The 21,472-nt window shown below is 43.5% G+C and overlaps 1 protein-coding gene across 2 annotated transcripts; it reads right to left on the bottom strand.

Annotated features, from left to right (window-relative positions):
- Window positions 1-564: 564 nt before the first annotated feature.
- On the bottom strand, window positions 565-20,713 carry LOC132591151 (oocyte zinc finger protein XlCOF6-like). 2 transcript variants are annotated; one of them, XM_060270295.1, is made up of 4 exons: window positions 20,363-20,706; window positions 18,366-18,552; window positions 14,644-16,683; window positions 565-5,188 (listed from the first exon to the last, which is right to left on the bottom strand). In XM_060270295.1, the coding sequence occupies exons 2-4, from the start codon at window positions 18,463-18,465 to the stop codon at window positions 3,684-3,686; spliced, it is 3,645 nt and encodes a 1,214-aa protein (XP_060126278.1). In that variant the 5' UTR covers window positions 18,466-18,552; window positions 20,363-20,706; the 3' UTR covers window positions 565-3,683. The 2 variants fall into 2 exon arrangements, with proteins under 2 accessions (XP_060126278.1, XP_060126271.1); XM_060270288.1 differs by lacking the exon at window positions 565-5,188 and having other exon boundaries at window positions 12,745-16,683; window positions 18,366-18,548; window positions 20,363-20,713.
- Window positions 20,714-21,472: the final 759 nt, after the last annotated feature.

Genomic DNA, 21,472 nt, shown 5'->3' with positions numbered 1-21,472 from the left:
GGAGCGTCTCCACCCCCATCGTTCTGCCCGGAGACTGAAGTCCAGTGCCGAGGGCCTTCTGGCGGTTCTCTTGCCGTGAGAACCCAAGTGACAGGGAACCAGGCAGAGGACATTCTTGGTAGTGGCACCCTCCCACCAGATGTCAAAGAGAAAAATAACTACCAGACTTTTAGAATACATCTGAAGGCAGCCCTGTTTAGGGAAGCTTTTAATGTATTTTAATATTTTGTTGGAACCTGCCCAAAGTGGCTGGGGTAACCCAGTCAGATGGGCAGGGTATAAATAATAATTTATTATTATAAATTATTATGTGCAAATCAGGTTATATGGTTATATACTACAGTCCCCTGGCAACTTGAACATTTCGGAAGCTGAATATCTGACACAGCTTCTGACTGAGTGCAGGAAGCTCCTGCAGTCAATTGGAAGCCGCACCTTGGTTCTCGAATGGTTCCAGGAGTCGAATGGACTCCCAGAATGGATTAAATTTGGAAACCAAGGTAAGACTGTACAGGGATCAGGATCAGCGTGTTTGCATTTTCAGCTGAAAGTATTTCTCACAACTTTTTTAACAGTAAAAACTTTTAATTAGTTCTATTTGACAAGAAAATAACAGCCACCAACAATTACGTGGATTTGTTTGCTAAAAAGGACAGATGTAAACAAAGCTCAGAGCGAAACAGGTAACTTCACAAATGAACCTTATATTTTCCTGCTTGACTAGACCAGCTGCCATGTTTGGGTTGTTTTGTTTTTTGAAAGGAAAAAAAGGCAGTTCTTTAGCAGTTCCTAAAATCATAAATTTTAACCTTACTCTATACAGTGGTACCTCAGGTTACAGACGCTTCAGGTTACAGACTCCGCTAACCCAGAAATAGTACCTCAGGTTAAGAACTTTGCTTCAGGATGAGAACAAAAATCGTGTGGCGGCGGCGCGGCGGCAACGGGAGGCCCCCATTAGCTAAAGTGGTACCTCAGGTTAAGAAGAGTTTCAGGTTAAGAACAGACCTCCAGAACGAATTATGTTCTTAACCCGAGGTACTACTGTATTATATCCTTATCCAAACTTCTTAAAACCACAGCCAATTACCCATTCCCACCACCCTTCTGAGTAATACCCCTCCCCACCCTCTCACTATATATAAGGGTCTGGTGACTTCTGTTTCAGTGTATCTGAAGAAGTGGGCATGCACACGAAAGCTCAATACCAATGACAAACTTAATTGGTCTCTAAGGTGCTACTGGAAGAAATTTTTTTATTCTTAAAACCTTCTTTCACTAAATTCTAATTCCTACTTCTAAACCGACAGCCTATATCAACTTCCCAAAATATTCCAAAATATCAAATATTACAATATTTTTTCAAATATAATTTAAATTTCTTCCAAACTTCTTCCACTGTCTCTTCTTTCTGGTCACGTAGTTTTCCAGTCAGTTCGGAAAATTCCATAAAGTCCATCATCTTCATTTCCCATTCCTCTATAGTTGGAAACTCTTGTTTCTTTCAAGTCTTGGCTAATAATCAAATTGCAGGTGCTGTGGCATACAAAAAGAATGTAACATTTTGGGGGGGGGGATTTCTTTCCCAACTATTCCAAGTAAAAAGGCTTCTGGTTTCTTAATAAATGTGTTTTTCAACACTTTTTTCAATTCGTTATGAATCTTTTCCCAGAAGTCTTCTTCCCAATGTCCAATTGCAAGTCCACCACATGTGGTAAAAGGTTCATTCTTTGTCCTTGTATTCCCCACATTTATTATCATATGTTTGATAAATTTAGCTAACTTACCAGGTGTTAAATACAATCTATACATCATCTTCATCATATTTTCTCTCAATATATCACATGCTGTAAATTTTATTCCCTTTTTCCACATCTTCTCCCAATCTTCCAACATGATCAAAACAAAATTTTAAAAAATCCTTCCAGTAGCACCTGAGAGACTTTAGGTGCTAAAGAAAGCTTCTCACCCCTTGCTTTGTCCTACAAGAACAATTGAAGTCATTAACAGTTGTTAACAGTCATCAACAGGTTTTCCACTCCTATCAGCCAATTACCCATTCTCACCACCCTTCTGAGTAATACCCCTCCCCACCCCCTGACTATACATAAGGGTCTGGTGACTTCTGTTTCAGTATATGTAATCCAGTGAACTTTCCTCTCTCTGGTCCCAGAGAGAGATCCTAAGCTTCTCCATCACTGCATAACTTATTTGCAACTGCTGCTGCTTCTCCTAGCCATCTCCAGCAAGCACCCACTGACTTCTCAAGTTTAAGCTTCCTTCTGTGAGAGCTTTGCAGCTTCTGTTTCCAGCGATGAGTTATTGGGAAAGTTACCAGCCTCCTCTGATTCTTTTGTCAGAGTGGAACCTCTTGCCTAAGAGAAACTTGCCTTTACAGCATTTTAGTTACAATGCATACAAACACAGCATTATATGCACATTAAGCATTATAATGTTTGTTCCCTTCCAAGTAACAATGACACTTATAAGCAGGTTGTCACTTTCTTTTTCTGTTTGCATCACTAGGCTGCCTCCTAGTGTTCTAGGAGTTTTTAGTTGGTTGTATATTTTAAAAACAAGGCTCTCGTGAGATGTTGCATTATTTTGTTATTCTGACATTGCATTGCAGTATTATTACATTGCACAGGAGCACAGCTCTTAAAATATGAACAAAGAATAAAAATGCATTTGAAAGGGTTTCTTTGGAAGCAGAACAAGCATTTTATTCTATTTTAAAAAATGTCTGAAGTTTCAGACATACCCATTTCATTCAAGAAAGATGCAGAAAATACTTTCCCTTTTTGATTTTGGGCACTTGACTTCTCCCGTCCTGCTACCAGCAAGGCAGAGATCCAGGGCCCCCCTCAGCAGCAGCAACAGGTGGAGGCCCCACAAACATTTCTCACATTTAGAATTTTTTTAACGAAAGGCTTTTTCTTGGCCTCTCATAACCCTGAAGTTAGCTCTTGAAAAAGAGAGGGTTGCCAAACAGCATGACCCCCAAGAATGAAAACAAACACTTCCAAATTCTTTTTTGCATACCCAGAGACAGGGGCTAGCAACCTTATAGACGGCTGTATCACTGTCCCTCAAATCTTGCCGCAGGACAGAGGTTCTGGGGTGTGTGAAGCCTTGTTTCCCTGTTTTTAACTCCGCTACGAAACACATCTCCACCATCAAGATGGAAAAGTGGAGAACACGCGTTCTTCTGCAGCGAGCGGTTCCTTCTGTAGGAGGACGCGTGTTCTCCATTCCCTGTCTTGGATGGGGAGACACATTTGGTAGCGGAGTTAAAAACAGGGAAACAAGGCTTCCCATACCCCAGAATCCTGGGAGGGTGACTCAGAACGGAACCACTTGCTGCGGCGGAGGCAGAAGGAACAGCGACCTGGGGGAGGGCTGGAGAGGGGCTTTCTTAAATTGCAGCCATCGAGCTAATTACGCTGGCACAAACAAAGCCCAGGCCCCTTCCTCTTGGCTCTACGAGGAGGGAGGGAGGGAGGGAGGAAAGAAAGCTGCAACGAATCAGAGGGAAAAATGCTGCAGGAACCAATCAAAGGCTAGCCCCCTTCCTCTGCACAGCGGGGGAGGACAAACGATATGTATCAGAACCATGTGGCGATTTCTGGACTGTCCGCAGGCCGGATCCAGAAGCCATTCTGGCCGGAACCAGCCCACGGGCCTTAGTTTGCCGATCTATGTCCAGTGACTTGACAGCCATCTTCACATTTAAATGGTTTCTCAATGTGAGTTTGTTGGTGTCTCCTAAGTGCTGCACTTCGACTGAAGCTCTTACCACATTCAATACATTTAAATGGCTTCTCCCCCGTGTGGGTTCGTTGGTGTGTTCTAAGGTCTCCACTTTGACTGAACCTCTTATCACATTCAATACATTTAAATGGTTTCTCCCCTGTGTGAGTTTGTTGGTGTCTTCTAAGTTTCCCACTATCACTGAAGCTCTTTCCACATTCAATACATTTAAATGGTTTCTCCCCTGTGTGAGTTCGTTGATGTCTTCTAAGTGCTGCACTTTGAATGAAGCTCTTTCCACATTTAATACATTTAAATGGTTTCTCCCCCATGTGAGTTCGTTGATGTATTCTAAGTGATCCACTTTGAAGGAAGCTCTTTCCACATTCAATACATTTAAATGGTTTCTCCCCCATGTGAGTTCGTTGATGTACTCTAAGTGCTGAACTTTGACTGTAGCTCTTTCCACATTCAATACATTGAAATGGTTTCTCCCCTGTGTGAATTCGTAGATGTATTCTAAGGTGTCCATTTTGACTGAAGCTTTTTCCACATTCAATGCATTTAAATGGTTTCTTCCCTGTGTGAGTTCGTTGATGTGTTCTAAGGTATCCACTTTGCCTGAAGCTCTTACCGCACTCCATACATTCATATGGTTTTTCCCCTGTATGAGTTCGTTGGTGTATTCTAAGGTGTCCATTATCACGGAAGCTCTTTCCACACTGCATACATTCAAATGGTTTCTCCCCTGTGTGAGTTTGTTTATGACTTCTAAGTGCTGCAGTTTGCCTGAAGCTCTTACCGCACTCCATACATTTAAATGGTCTCTCTCCCGTGTGAGTTCGTTGGTGTATTCTAAGTGTTCTACTTTCCCTGAAGCTCTTTCCACACTGCATACATTCAAATGGTTTCTCCCTCGTGTGAGTTCGTTGATGTTTTCTAAGGTCTCCACTTCCACTGAAGCTCTTACCACATTCAATACATTTAAATGGTTTCTCCCCTGTGTGTGTTCGTTGATGTCGTCTAAGATTTCCATTATCACTGAAGCTCATACCACACTCCATACATTCATATGGTTTCTCCCCTGTGTGAGTTTGTTGGTGTTTTCTAAGGTGTCCATTATCACGGAAGCTCTTTCCACACTGCATACATTCAAATGGTTTCTCCCCTGTGTGAATTCGTTGATGTATTCTAAGTGCTCCTTTTTGCCTGAAGCTCTTTCCACACTGCTTACATTCAAATGGTTTCTCCCCCGTGTGAATTCGTTGATGTATTCTAAGTGCTCCTCTTTGACTGTAGCTCTTTCCACATTCAATACATTCAAATGGTTTCTCCCCCGTGTGAGTTCGTTGGTGTATTCTAAGGTGTACATTTTGCCTGAAGCTCCTACCGCACTCCATACATTCAAATGGTTTCTCCCCCGTGTGAGTTTGTTGGTGTATTCTAAGTGCTCCACTTCCACTGAAGCTCATACCACATTCCATGCATTTACACTGTTTCTTTGTTCTTCCCAATGAATGCACAGGTGGCTCCATAGTATTCTGACCTGTTTGGGGGGGAGGGAACAGAATCCTGTTAGATTTTTTAAAAAGAGAGAAAGGAACTGAACACACGTCAATCCCAATCTGTACCGTCTCTTATTTTAACAGCATCTCCTTCTCCACTGTCCTCTCTATGTTCCAAATTTTTAGGAAAGCAGATTTGAACACAAGAGGCCCCTGCCTTCCTGTGCTTTCCAGAAACTAGTATTAAGTAACATTATTGCCTAGGACCGCGAAGGCAGAGCACAGGCATCAATTTAATCCTCTTTTTCAAGCTAACCAAGTTGTTGGCCATTACTTTCTCCTGTAGGATGTAAGCCCAAAAATTAAAAAAGGAGAAATTTCTGTTTTAGCAGAAATAATTCATCACAATCAGTCCAGCTTCTCTCAGGATGTCTGATGAAGGATAACATAAGGAATATAATTGATATTATTGAATATTTGGAAGTAAGAAATGAGATAATGTGTCCTCAATGTTTATAGATGCTGAAAAGGATTTTGATATTGTCTCATGGGATTTTATAGAATAAAATGAATTTTGGGGGAGCATTTGGGAGACGAATTGAAGCCATTTATTCTGAGCAACAGGTTATAAAAGAAAAGTGTAAAATAATGAAAGGGACAGAACAATGATGTTCCCCTATCACCATTATGATTTAATTTGGTATTAGAGGTCCTGGAGAGAGATATCAGAGGAAGGAAATTAATTAAATAACAATAGGAAATAAAACATAAAAATTAAAAGCTTTTGCAGTTGACCTGGTAATTATAGTGGAGGATCCCAAAAATACTCTACCAAAGGTGTTAGAAAAGATACAGGAGTTCAGGCTTTAAACTAAATAAGAATAAGACTTCATTAGATTTTAATTTGGACTAATCTACAGAGGCCTGCTGGAAAAGGTGAGAGAGGAAAAGGTGAGATCATGAACTACATAATCAAACAGTTGCAAGCTCGTTAAGGTTTTAATTTGGAAAAACGACACCATTCCATCATAGATGTATAGGCGATGACGGTGAAAAATGGATTGCGGATATGGAATATAACATCAAATGGAACTGTGTGTGTAAAGAAAAAATGGGGGGAGAAGCTTTATTTTCCAAAGGTTTATGAGATAAACTCTTCCCTACTTTTTCTCATCCTCAGGCTGAACAGAATAATGCTAAAGACTTCAAATTTAGTTTAATTGGATCTGTAACTTCTTATCGGCTGAACGGAGAAGTAACAGTGGGCTGGAAGCTTGCCAAAGAAGGTTCATTACTAATAGCTAGCTCTCCTGTCCTCGCCAGGCTGAGAGAAAATGGTGAATACTTATTTTGATAGTATGATTTCTGCAGCTGCTGCTTGAGGTGCAAAATAATGAAGCTTGGAATGGTGCAATGGAGAACTGATGAAACAGCAATGGAATACTTGCTCTGCCCAAGGCATGATGGAGAACAGCAACAACTAACAAAAGATAGACATAATACAGTACAAGCACAGGAAGAAACATTATGGACACAATAACAGCCACACACTAGAACAAGAAGAGAGAGTTTGACTGCTTCACCCCTAGAACTGTAAATTATTTGTTAACATGAACAGAAGTCGTTAAAATTGCAGATGCTGTATAAGGGTTTGTTATTGTGACTTGTGTGTAATTGGAATTAGTAAGATTTTGGAATGCAGAGTTAAAGTAAATAATCCAGCTATCAATTCACGTGGTGTCAGGGTGTTGTTGCGGCTACTCTAGAGTAACAATGCCTCAGTCCATGCTGTCTTTAACAGTTTTATTGTGCATCATATTTACAGTGCAGAAAAGGCTGAAAACATGAGCGTCTAGTCACTCCCAGAATCCGGCAATGGGCTCCTCCTGCTCCGACACCAGCATAAAAGCTTGGGCACCCCGAAACGCCACCCCCAACCCAACATTTTGGGACACGCCTCACTTCGGGCGCCAGAAGTGGCTGTCTTGCCTCCTCCACCGGCTGGTCAGGTTGGGTAAGGGGCTCTCTAGCCTCGCTGAGCCCTTCCTCCACCCCAGCGTCGGTGTCCTCCATCTCCTCTCCCGACCCGCTGCTGCCGCTCTCACTGGGCAACGTGCTGCTCAGGAGCAGAGGTGGAGGCTCCCTATACAGAGATCCCCTGACACGTGGGGACCAAAAAATTGTATGATTTGGCATCTGAGCAATTGGCATTATTAATTGTATTATAATTTGGTGTTGTGACAATGAGGCTTTTATTGGATTATTGTAAATGAATTTTTTTTAAAAAAGTGTGTGTGTGTGTGTGTGTTAAGTTGTCATGGAACTTAACAGTCAATCTGCAAGGACTGCTCTGAATACTGTACATGGGTGGCCCTTGCATGGAGAAGAAGGAAGCTCCTTGCTTGCATCCGGATCCCCTGGGGGAGGAGGTGGATCCACCCACTGCTCCTCTGCCCTCGCTGCCTCCTTCTCTCTCCTCCTGCCCTGCAAACACACTTTGCTCTTGTTGCTCAGAGGAGAGAGCTGGAAAGAGCCTTCAAACCCATCCTTTTCCTCCTCTGCTGCCTTTTATTGCAGCAGCACAGTGAGAGGGGAAGGAGCTGCAGCACCTGGTTCACTTCAGATACACACATGGTTTACTGGGATTGTGAATGAACAAGACCCCTGCCTTTCATGTGGTGGGAGTAAAGGTAAAGGGACCCCCTGACCATTAGGTCCAGTCATGACCGACTTTGGGGTGGTGGCGCTCATCTCGCGTTATTGGCCGAGGGAGCCGGCATATAGCTTCCAGGTCATGTGGCCAGCATGACAAAGCCGCTTCTGGCGAACCAGAGCCGCACACGGAACCAGGTACAGATATTAAAATTAATACTATTAAGGCGATCCTGGCTGGCAATGCCCACCCCTCCCCCTTTCCCGCCTCTTTCAATGCAACTCCCTTTGCACCAGATCCATGCAGGAGGAAGCTTCTCTCCCCCCCCCCACCGCCTTCAAGGCCCCCTTTTAAAAGACGAGCTCCCTTTCCTCCTTTCTCTTCTCCCCGCCCGGAGCTTGTGCAGGGCTGCCTCTCCCCGTCCCGGGGCTTCTCATCCTGGACCCCCTCCCAAAGCTCCTTCCCCACCATTGGCTTTGCACTCACCCGAAATCTTGAGGGCAACAGCAGCAGCAGCGACCCTGGGCAACGGGGCCGGGAATGGGAGCCCTTGCGTGGGAGGTAGGGAGTGACCCCGTTTAATTAGGGGCCTTAAATAAGAAGCAGCCGCCTCTTCCGCCTCTCCACGATGCAGCGCCGCTCCCCGCCTCATTCCCTCCCTCCTTTGCAAAGCCCGATTTTATCTCTGCTGGTGAAGCCGGAAGTCGAGGCAACACTGGGGAGGAGTACAAGCTAGACATGTAAACAGAGGCGGGACTATTGTATTGTCCTCAATACTCTTTACTGCTTCATCAATTTTTTTCCAGATTGTATTTTAAGGAGCGGGATCATTGGTCTCAGGATCCATTTCTTATGCAGTCAATCGGAAGCTGCGCCTTGGTTCTCAAACTGTTCCGGGAGTCGAATGGACTCCCGGAATGGATTAAATTCGAGAACCAAGGTAAGACTGTACAGGGATCAGGATCCCTTGAACGCAACAGCGATTCCTATTTTTCCTCCTATTCTTTACATTTCTGTACTGCCCTTCCTCCGCATATCACTTGGAAGCTTACAATAGAAAAACACAGAGATGCATTCCAGAGTAAGAAATAAAAACGGCACACCCACCCACCCACCCATGCAGTTGTGAAGCCAAACGCCTGGAAGAGGAATGATTTCGCCTGGTGCCTAAAGATAAGGAAGGAAGGCGGGGCACTGAGGTCCTCCTCCGAGGGGTCTTCTGCCAGGGTACAGATACTAAAATTAAAATTAATACTATTATTAAGCCGATCCTGGCCAGCCATGCCCACCCCTCTCACGCCTCCTTCAACGCAACTCCCTTTGCACCAGATCCCGCTAGAAGGAAGCTTCTCCTTTCTTTCCCCAGCGCAACCCACCCCCACTCTGCCTTCAAAGCCTCCACACACACAAAAACAGCCCCCTTTCTTCCTTTCTCTTCTCACCCTGGACCCCCTCGCAAAGCCCCTTACCTCCTTCCCCGCCACTGGCTTTGCACTCACCCGAAATCTTGAGGGCAACGGCGGCAGCAGCGACCCTGGGCAACGGGGGCGGAAATGGGAGCCCTTGCGTGGGAGGCAGGGAGTGACCCAGTTTAATTAGGGGCCTTAAATAAGAAGCAGCCGCCTCTTCCGCCTCCCTTCTTTGCAAAGCCCGATTTTATCTCTGCTGGTGAAGCCGGAAGTCGAGGCAACTCTGGGGAGGACTTCAAGCTAGACATGAAAACAGAGGCGGGACTATTGTATTGTCCTCAATACTCTTTACTGCTTCATCAATTTTTTCCAGATTGTATTGTAAGGAGCGGGATCATTGGTCTCAGGATCCATTTCTTGCAATGTATGAGGTAGCTCACAGCAAAATAAAAAGTCTAATAACTCTGCGTAAATGGATAAATAAAATTTAATAAATATTGAAATGGAGAGCATATTTAACCTTCTCATTAAAAAATTCCTTCAGTGGCACCTTATAAAAATTCTCATAAAAAAAATCCTTCAGTGGCACCTTAAAGACCAACTAAGTTTTTATTTTGGTATGAGCTTCCGTGTGCATGCACACTTCTTCTTCAGTGTGCATGCACACGAAAGCTCATACCAAAATAAAAACTTAGTTGGTCTTTAAGGTGCCACTGAAGAATTTTTTTTATTTTGCTTCGACGCAGACCAACACGGCTACCTACCTGTAACCTTCTCATGTTCATGCAAACATGGTTCCACTCCAACCTCACTTAGTCCCCACTTCAACCTCAGCAAAGAGTTCTTTATACAGAAATCTCCTGGACAGAAGTCTCCCTGTTTACATTATAGGGAGGGATCACTCTTTCTCTCTCTGGCTTATTGCACACTCATTACCATAGCTGCCAAGTTTCCCCTTTTCTCCCGAGGAAGCCTATTCAGCATAAAGGAATTTCCCTTAAAAAAAGGGAGAACTTGGCAGCTATGCTCATTACACACGATGTCTTTGGCAGGGTCCTGTATTCTCCTCACAGAAACACACCACAGAAACACAGGAAAAGTGAACAGTGACATGCAGCAGACAAAATAAATCCTTCAGTAGCACCTTAAAGACCAACTAAGTTTTTATTTTGGTATGAGCTTTCATGTGCATGCACACTTCGTCAGATATGTATGCATGCACACGAAAGCTCATACCAAAATAAAAACTTAGTTGGTCTTTAAGGTGCTACTGAAGAAATTTTTTTATTTTGCTTCGACTCAGACCAACACGGCTACCTACCTGTAACTATGCAGCAGACAGTCAGACTAACTAACTAACTGTCAAAGAATACCTCCCATGCAACGGCTCCCATGAATCTTTTGGGAGGGACCAAGTCCTTTAAGTGTGCACCGAATATACGTTATGGGTGTGAAATAAATATTCTTCATGGGAAGTACTGAGAAAAATGAAGGGCAATTATAATATGTAAGGAAGAAGAAGAGGAGGAGTTTGGATTTGATATCCCGCTTTATTACTACCCTACGGAGTCTCAAAGCGGCTAACATTCTCCTTTCCCTTCCTCCCCCACAACAAACACTCTGTGAGGTGACTGAGGCTGAGAGACTTCAGAGAAGTGTGACTAGCCCAGCAGCTGCACTTGAAGGAGTGGAGATGCGAACCCGGTTCACCAGATTATGAGACTACCGTATTTAACTACTACACCACACTGGCTGGAGAGAGGGGAAGTTCTTTTCTTTGTGTTATGTTGTGAAAAATAAAGCGATCAATTTTAAAAGCAACCGTGCTTTCAATGCTTTCTTTTTAAAGCAAATAAAGGTGTAGTGCCATAGTTTGAACAGTTTTGCCTTGTATAGGAATATATATCTGAGACACAAATGCACACACAACACTGCCCTCTATCCAGGCAAGGAGGAGGCATTGTCAGGAGTTTAAAGACACATCCCGGCTGGCAAAGGTGCGAAGCAGAGCCATGGAAGGGGGTGGGGTGCATTATGAGGACCACAAACCACATGTGCAATTGCGCCCCAGGTCTGAATTTCTCCACCCTTGGCACCACATAACACCGGTCTTGAAAAATCTACATTGGCTCCCAGTACGTTTCCGAGCACAATTCAAAGTGTTGGTGCTGACCTTTAAAGCCCTAAACTGCCTTGGTCCTGTATACCTGAAGGAGCGTCTCCACCCCCATCATTCTGCCCGGAGACTGAAGTCCAGCTACGGGGGCCTTCTGGCGGTTCCCTTGCTGCGAGAATCCAAGTTACAGGGAACCAGGCATTGGAACTTCTTGGTAGTGGCACCCACCCCGTGGAACACCCTCCCACCAGATGTCAAAGAGAAAAATAACTACCAGACTTTTAGAAGACATCTGAAGGCAGCCCTGTTTAGGGAAGCCTCTCATGTATTTTAATATTTTGTTGGAAGCCACCCAGAGTGGCAGGGGAGACCCAGCCAGATGGGTGGGGTATAAATAATAAATTATTATTATTATTTTTATGTCTGAAGTGAAACAGAGAAAGATCACTAAATGTTAATATGGAAAAACCTCATAAGCATGAGATTGTAAATATATTATTCTCAGTTATACCGTGTTTCTCCGAAAATAAGACGTACCCCGAAAATAAGTCATAGTGATAGGCAGTTTAACCTTGTAGGTTAAACTGTACCATACTTAATATAAAAAAGACATCCCCTGAAAATAAGCCACCGTGGGTTTTTTTGAGTTAAAATAAATATAAGACGGTGTCTTATTTTTGGAGAAACACGGTATGTTTATGAAAGTAAAGTTTTTTTGAATACCAAGAGTCTGGACATTGTAGTCTGTAAAAAGGAACTATCACCTAGAACAGCTATTTAGCTTCTTAGCTATAAGCTACTCTGTTACTTTGGATATCATCAAAATTCACACACAGGCAGACTATAATGTTGCATACAGTATAAGGTTGGGGAGTTGAGAAGTGGGGATAGAGAGTGAGGGGGAGAAGGGGGAAATAAACTTTCATTATTTTACAGAGTGCATATTCAAAGTCTTAGTATCGGTGCCACATGCATAGGTTCTCCTTCTATTCATTCGTTTTCATTGGCAGTGAGAAAGATCGGGGCCGCCAGGGCATAGTTGATTGCCTTCAGTTGACTGCAATGAAGGCAGACCCATTTGGAGGAACAGATTGTTGCAATTCCTGGAAAGGGATGGAAAAGAGCACGGCTACATCGTGGTTTAGTTCTTCAAGTACTTGTTAAAGTTGTTCATTGGAATTCCTGATCTGGACCTTGTGTGGAAATGAGTTCTCTCCATCACAAGAATAATTTACAAAGCTTTACTGCAGAACAGTCTTCAACAGGCTTACAATTAGATGAACATGCTAAAGTAGCAGATTGCAAACAATGTTCATTTTCCCCCAATTTTTTTTATTCATGTTATAACAACAGAAACACATTACGCATTAAAATACACTACAAAATAAAAAAACCAATACAGAACAATACAAAAAACAAAACCAACACTACAAACATATTACATATAAAATCTATTCTTTTCAATATATTCCTTAACATTTCAAGTCCCCCCTTTCTGAATTTCATTTTTAATCATCTTTAGCAGTTCCTAAAATCATAAATTTTAACCTTACTCTATACAGTGGTACCTCGGGTTACAGGCACTTCAGGTTTCAGACATACCCATTTCATTCAAGAAAGATGCAGAAAATACTTTTCCTTTTTCATTCTGGGCACTTGACTTCTCCCATCCTGCTACCATCAAGGCAGACATTTGGAGCAGAGATCCAGGGCCCCCCTCAGCAGCAACAACAGGTGGAGGCCCCACAAACATTTGTCACATTTTGAGGGTTTTTTTATATTCATGAACAGTGAGCCAGGGGAGGGCCAGAGAGGGCTGCCTTAAATGGCCCCCGTCAAGCCATCACGCTGGAACGAACAAAGCCCAGGCCCCTTCCTCTTGTCTCTACGAGGAGGGAGGGAGGAGGAAAGAAAGCTGCAACCAATCAGAGTGAAACAATGCAGCTGGAACCAATCAAATGCTAGCCCCCTTCCTCTGCATGGCAGGGGAGAAGGCAGAAGGCAGGAGAGAGGGAGGAGGTGCCGCCGTAAGGCAGAGAGAAAAAAATGGCGCAGCCCAAACGATATGAATCAGAACCATGTGGTGATTTCTGGACCTTCCATGGGCCAGATCCAGAACCCATTTAGGCCGGAACCGGCCCACGGGCCTTAGGTTGCCGACCTCTGTCCAGAGACTTGACAGCCATCTTCACGTCCCACAAACTCTGGGAACTGTAGTTCTGGGAGGAACCTCTCAGAGGTTTCTGAGCCTCCTCGGCCAACTACAATTGGACATCCCAAGACTACAATTCCCAGAAAACCTGGACCAAGGCCGTTAGCCACAGCCCTGACCAAATAACTGAGCTTCTCTTGTCTCCCTCTCCATCTCCCGCATTCACAACAAATATGTCTCCCACTCCTCAGTCCCTAGCCCTAATTCTTTCACCCATTCCTCTAAAACATTTCTGTGAACTAAGAAACACAAAAAACACCCTTACTGGCCACCTTCCACAGGTCAAAAGCCAATGCAGAAAATATTTAATAAAAACAGCTCAAAACAGGTACACAAGAGCAAAGAAAATAGGAGATGAGTTTTAAAAGGAATGCTAAATGAACATATAACACAAAGACCTTTTCATTCAGCTGGAAAATGCTATCAATAAAAAGGTCTTAAATGGATTATACAAAGTTCAAGTTATGAGCGCCTGGAATGCTGATCTAGAAGACAAAGGCAGCCCATCATTTTGGCAGAGAAGGGATGACCTCAAAACTCAACAGATCCAACACACACCTTGAACATTCCAGATTCACACTCTCTTCCTATTTATATAGCAACAAGTTGACACTTATTTTGTACATTTAGTATAGGTGACATTCATTACTTTAATACATATCTATGTGCATACAAATTTACGTACAAAACACTAGGACAACTCACACACTCCATGCATTTACAACTGATTTTCCCCTTTATGAGTTTCTTGATGTAAGCAGTGAACCCTGAGTGGAACACTCCATACATACTCTGTTTTATTTTTCTGTTGGAACCCGCTCAGAGTGGCTGGGGAATAAATAAATTATTATTGTTGTTGTTGTTGTTGTTATTATTATTATTATTGTTGTTGTTTCCCCCCTGGGTGAATTTGCTAATGAATATTAAGGTCTCCATTCCCTCTGAAGACCTTTCTACATTCAATACATCTGTAGTTTTCATCGTGTGTGTTAGCTGATGTTTTCTAAGGTGTCCATTTTGACTGAAGCTCTTTCCACACTCCATACATTTAAATGGTTTCTCCCCCGTGTGAATTCGTTGATGTATTCTAAGGTATCCATTTTGACTGAAGCTCTTTCCACATTCAATACATTCAAATGGTTTCTCCCCTGTGTGAGTCCGTTGATGTATTCTAAGTGCTCCACTATGACTGTAGCTCTTTCCACATTCAATACATTTAAATGGTTTCTCCCCTGTGTGAGTTCGTTGATGTATTCTAAGTGCTCTACTATGACTGTAGCTCTTTCCACATTCAATACATTCAAATGGTTTCTCCCCTGTGTGAGTCCGTTGATGTATTCTAAGTGCTCCACTATGACTGTAGCTCTTTCCACATTCAATACATTCAAATGGTTTCTCCCCTGTGTGAGTCCGTTGATGTATTCTAAGTGCTCCACTATGACTGTAGCTCTTACCACATTCAATACATTTAAATGGTTTCTCCCCCGTGTGAGTTCGTTGATGTCTTCTAAGTTTCCCACTTTGACTGAAGCTCTTTCCACATTCAATACATTCAAATGGTTTCTCCCCCATGTGAGGTCGTTGGTGTGTTCTAAGTTCTCCACTTTGACTGAAGCTCTTTCCACATTCAATAAATTCAAATGGTTTCTCCCCTGTGTGAGTTCGTTGATGTCTTCTAAGGGCTCCATTTTTACTGAAGCTCTTTCCACATTCAATACATTCAAATGGTTTCTCCCCTGTGTGAGTTCGTTGATGTATTCTAAGTGCTCCACTTTGACCGTAGCTCTTTCCACATTCAATACATTTAAATGGTTTCTCCCCTGTGTGAGTTCGTTGATGTATTCTAAGTGCTGCACTTCGACTGAAGCTCTTACCACATTCAATACATTTAAATGGCTTCTCCCCCGTGTGGGTTCGTTGGTGTGTTCTAAGGTCTCCACTTTGACTGAAGCTCTTACCACATTCAATACATTTAAACGGCTTCTCCCCCGTGTGGGTTCGTTGGTGTGTTCTAAGGTCTCCACTTTGACTGAAGCTCTTACCACATTCAATACATTTAAATGGTTTATCCCCTGTGTGAGTTCGTTGATGTCTTCTAAGTGCTCCACTTTCACTGAAGCTCTTACCACATTCAATACATTTAAATGGTGTCTCCCCTGTGTGAGTTCGTTGATGTATTCTAAGTGCTGCACTTTGACTGAAGCTCTTACCACATTCAATACATTTAAATGGCTTCTCCCCCGTGTGGGTTCGTTGGTGTGTTTTAAGTGCTGCACTTTGACTGAAGCTCTTTCCACATTCAATACATTCAAATGGTTTCTCCCCCATGTGAGGTTGTTGATGTGTTCTAAGTTCTCCACTTTGACTGAAGCTCTTTCCACATTCAATACATTCAAATGGTTTCTCCCCCATGTGAGGTTCTTGGTGTGTTCTAAGTTCTCCACTTTGACTGAAGCTCTTTCCACATTCAATAAATTCAAATGGTTTCTCCCCTGTGTGAGTTCGTTGATGTCTTCTAAGGGCTACATTCTTACTGAAGCTCTTTCTACATTCAATACATTTAATTTGTTTCTCCCCTGTGTGAGTTCGTTGGTGTGTTCTAAGGTCTCCACTTTGACTGAAGCTCTTACCACATTCAATACATTTAAATGGTTTCTCCCCTGTGTGAGTTCGTTGATGTTTTCTAAGTGTTCCACTTTCACTGAAGCTCTTACCACATTCAATACATTTAAATGGTTTCTCCCCCGTGTGAGTTCGTTGGTGTGTTCTAAGGTCTCCACTTTGACTGAAGCTCTTTCCACATTCAATACATTCAAATGGTTTCTCCCCCATGTGAGTTCGTTGATGTCTTCTAAGGTATCCATTTTGACTGAAGCTCTTTCCACATTCAATACATTCAAATGGTTTCTCCCCTGTGTGAGTTCGTTGATGTCTTCTAAGGTATCCACTTCTACTGAAGCTCTTTCCACATTCCCTGCATTTAAACTGTTTCTTTGTTCTTCCCAATGAATTCACAGGTGGCTCCATAGAATTCTGATCTGTTTGGGAGGGGGGGGGGCAGAAACCTGTTAGATTCTCAGGAAAGACAAAAATGGAACTGAACACACGTCAATCCCAATCTGCACCTTCTCCTATTTAACACTGTATCCTTGTCCATTGTTCTCTCTTATGTTCTATTTTTTTAGGAAAGCAGATGAGACAGGAAAGCAGTGGCAAGAGGAACATAAGATGACTCCATTCACACAATATGGCAACACCATTTTATAATACAGATCTATTGTGGAATTGGCTTATTAGACACATATCTGTATTTTTCTTTTTCAAGTGAGGAAATGATCTCAGGCTCGAGTAGAAGTCTCTCATCTGAGTAATAAGTAAAACCTAAGTGTTATTATGCCACATGTAACTGTAAAAATATTGCAATATATTGGAACATAAGAAGAGCCTGCTGGATTGGGCAAAGGCCCACCTAGTCCAGCATCCTGTTCTCACAGGGGCCAACCAGGTGCATGTGGGAAACCAGCAAGCAGAATTGGAGCACAAGAACCCTCTGCCTTCCTGTGCTTTCCAGAAACTAGTATTAAGAAGCATTATTGCCCTGGACCATGAGGGCAAAGCATAGCTATCAGTTAAATTCCTTTTCTCAAGCTATCCAAGTTGCTGGCCATCACTGTCTCCTGTAGGATGGAGGCCAATAAATTAAAAAAGGAGAAATACAACCAAGAACGCTTTGGGACCACAACTCAATAATTCTTGGACTTAGAGGTCAGAAAATACTCCATTTAAAGTATTGCGAACACTTTGGGCAATAGAATGAAAGGTGTTTTAGCAGAAATAATTCATCACAATCAGTCCAGCTTCTCTCAGGATGTCAGATGAAGGATAACATAAGGAATATAATTGATATTATTTAATATTTGGAAGTAAGAAATGAGATAATGTGTCCTCAATGTTTATAGATGCTGAAAAGGATTTTGATAATGTCTCATGGGCTTTTATAGAATAAAATGAATTTTGGGGGAGCATTTGGGAGAGGAATTGATGCCATTTATTCTGAGCAACAGGCCATGCTGATTGTTAATAAGGTTATAAATGAAAAGTGTAAAATAATGAAAGGGACAGGACAATGATGTCCCCCCTATCACCATTATTATTTAATTTGGTACTAGAGGCCCTGGAGAGAGAGATTAGAGGAAAGAAATTAATTAAATAACAGTAGGAAATAAAACACAACAATTAAAAGCTTTTGCAGTTGACCTTGTAATTATAGTGGAGGATCCCAAAAATACTCTACCGAAGGTGTTAGAAAAGATACAGGAATTCAGGCTTTAAAATAAATAAGAATAAGACTACCGGTAAGTTTTTGGTAAAAAAACTGAAAGAGCAAGACAAAAAGGAATTACAACAGAAAACAGACTTACGGTAGTTATACATTTAAAAACTCAAATAGGAGTTTAGTTGACAGCTTAGAATATTAATATTTTTAGGCCGGAGGTTCTGACCCACTTTTTCATTCCACACAGTGGAATGAAACAGGAAAAAAATCTGCTCCACTACTTTATGAAAGGGATTCCAAAAACAAAGAGCTACTTTGGAGAAGGCTTCACCCCTTCAGTCTTCCTGTCAAGAACTCCCTGCCTTTTGTCTCCTCTTTCTCCCGCCACCATCCATCCATCCATCCATCCATCCCTGTCCCCATCTCCTCTCCCCTAGAACTCACCAGATTTCTCCCATGGTCCTGGAAGGGAATGCTCAGAGGTTGTGGGGAGGGATGCGGGAGACCGCCTGACGAGGTCAACCGTCCATCGTCCTCCTTCCATCCTGGCTAGTTTTGCAGGTTCAGTCTCAGCTAGGTTTGTATGCTCAGCTTCCTGAGGAACCCAGAAGCCAGAGCAAGTGGCAGCTTCCTGGGAGGGAGGGAGGGAGGGAGGGAGGGAGGAAGAAAAGGGAGTTTCAGAGCCCCTGCAGGGATTCTCCTGCCCATGGGGCTTCTGGTTCCCGGTCTGCCTTAATGGAGGCAACTCCTAGGACAGCGGGAGATCATTATCAAATAAAAAACAAGGATGATTCAACGTAATCACCATTGCAAATCCCCCCCCCAGGGATGGGGGAACAGGTTTCACTCAGTTTGCCTTGCTACTTGGCTCTTGCTCTGGAATGGATTGCTAGTCCCCCGGAGACCATAGGAACACATTAAGTTTCAATACATTCCTATGGGAAACTGTGCCTCGCAAGACGAATTTTTCGTAAAACGTATTGACCTGCGGAACTAATTAAATTTGTCTTGTGAGGTACCACTGTACGTAGTAAGATTTTTGGAATGCAGAATTAAAGTAAATCATCCAGCTATCAATTGGGGACCAACAAAATTGTATCATTTGCATCTGAACAATTGGCATTATTAATTGTATTATAATTTGTATTATAATTTGGTGTTGTGACAATGAGGCTTTTATTGGATTATTGTAACTGAAAACTAATTAAAAAATTGTATGTGTGTATGTATATGTATGGGGAAGCGGGTGGCGCTGTGGGTTAAACCACAGTGATCAGAAGCTTGGCAGTTCGAATTCCTGCAATGGGGTGAGCTCCCATTGTTTGGCCCCAGCTCCTGCCAACCTAGCAGATCGAAAAGACGTCAAAGTGCAAGTAGATAAATAGGAACAGCTCCAGTGGGAAGGTAATCGGCGTTTCCGTGTGCTGCTCTGGTTCTCCAGAAGAGGCTTTGTCATGCTGGCCACATGACCAGGAAGCTGTACGCTGGCTCCCTTGGCCAATAGAGCAAGATGAGTGCTGCAACCCCAGAGTCGGTCACGACTGGACCTAATGGTCAGGGGTATATGTGTGAGGGGAATATGTATGTGTGTGTGTGTGTGTGTGTGTTTTCATTACATGGAACTTAAGAGTTAATCTGCAAAGGACTGCTCTGAATACACTGGTGGCCCTTGCACGGAGAAGGAAGTCCCTTGCTTGCATCAGGATCCCCTGGGAGACGCGATGGAACTGCCCACTGCTCCCTCCACCCTCGCTGACTCCTTCTCTCTCCTCCTGCCCTGCAAACACACTTTGCTCTTGTTGCTCAGAGGAGAGAGCTGGAAAGAGCCTTCAAACCCATCCTTTTCCTCCTCTGCTGCCTTTTATTGCAGCAGCACAGTGAGAGTGGAAGGAGCTGCAGTGCTTGGTTCACTTCAGATACACACATGGTTTACTGGGATTGTGAATGAACAAGACCTCTGCCTTTCATGCGGTGGGAGTAAAGGTAAAGGGACCCCTGACCATTAGGTCCAGTCATGACCGACTTTGGGGTGGCGGCGCTCATCTCGCGTTATTGGCCGAGGGAGCCGGCGTATAGCTTCCAGGTCATGTGGCCAGCATAACAAACCCGCTTCTGGCAAACCAGAACAGCACACGGAACCAGGTACAGATATTAAAATTAATACTATTATTAAGGTGATCCTGGCTGGCAATGCCCACCCCTCCCCCTTTCCCGCCTCTTTCAATGCAACTCCCGTTGCACCAGATCCATACAGGAGGAAGCTTCTCTCTCCCCCCCACCGCCTTCAAGGCCCCCTTTTAAAAGACGAGCTCCATTTCCTCCTTTCTCTTCTCTCCGCCCGGAGCTTGTGCAGGGCTGCCTCTCCCCGTCCCGGGGCTTCTCATCCTGGACCCCCTCCCAAAGCCCCTTCCCTCCTTCCCCACCATTGGCTTTGCACTCACCCGAAATCTTGAGGGCAACGGCGTCGGCAGCAGCGGCGGGAATGGGAGCCCCTGCGTGGGAGGCAGGGATTGACCCCGTTTAATTAAGGGCCTTAATTAGGAAGCAGCCGCCTCTTCCGCCTCTCCACGATGCAGCGCCGCTCCCCGCCTCCTTCCCTCCCTCCTTTGCAAAGCCCGATTTTATCTCTGCTGGTGAAGCCGGAAGTCGAGGCAACTCTGGGGAGGAGTACAAGCTAGACATGTAAACAGAGGCGGGACTATTGTATTGTCCTCAATACTCTTTACTGCTTCATCAATTTTTTTCAGATTGTATTTTAAGGAGCGGGATCATTGGTCTCAGGATCCATTTCTTGCAATGTATGAGGTAGCTCACAGCAAAATAAAAAGTCTAATAACTCTTCTGCGTAACTGGATAAATAAAATTTAATAAATATTGAAATGGAGAGCATATTTTACCTTCTCATGTTCACGATAACATGGTTCCACTCCAACCTCACTTAGTCCCCACTTCCACCTCAGCAAAGAGTTCTTTATACAGAAATCTCCTGGACAGAAGTCTCCCTGTTTACATTATAGGGATGGATCTCTCTCTCTCTCTCTGGCTTATTGCACACTCATTACAAACGATGTCTTTTGCAGTGTCCTGTATTCTCCTCACAGAAACACAGGAACAGTGAACAGCGGCACGCAGCAGCCAGACTAACTAACTGTCAAAGAATACCTCCCATGCAACGGCTCCCATGAATCTTTTGGGAGGGACAGTGTTCTTTAAGTGTGCACCAAATATACGTTATGGGTGTGAAAGAAATATTCTTCATGGGAAGTACTGAGAAAAATGAAGGGCAATTTTACTATGTTAGGAAGAAGAAGAGGAGGAGTTTGGATTTGATATCCCGCTTTATTACTACCGTAAGGAGTCTCAAAGCGGCTAACATTCTCCTTTCCCTTCCTCCCCCACAACAAACACTCTGTGAGGTGACTGAGGCTGAGAGACTTCAGAGAAGTGTGACTAGCCCAGCAGCTGCACTTGGAGGAGTGGAGATGCGAACCCGGTTCACCAGATTATGAGACTACCGTTCTTAACTACTCTACCACACTGGCTGGAGAGAG

This window comes from Zootoca vivipara, chromosome 2 (assembly GCF_963506605.1).
Source record: "Zootoca vivipara chromosome 2, rZooViv1.1, whole genome shotgun sequence".
In the NCBI taxonomy this organism is placed as follows: domain Eukaryota; kingdom Metazoa; phylum Chordata; class Lepidosauria; order Squamata; family Lacertidae; genus Zootoca; species Zootoca vivipara.
Note: the sequence above shows the minus strand (reverse complement) of the source record. Positions and strands in the feature narration are given on the sequence as shown.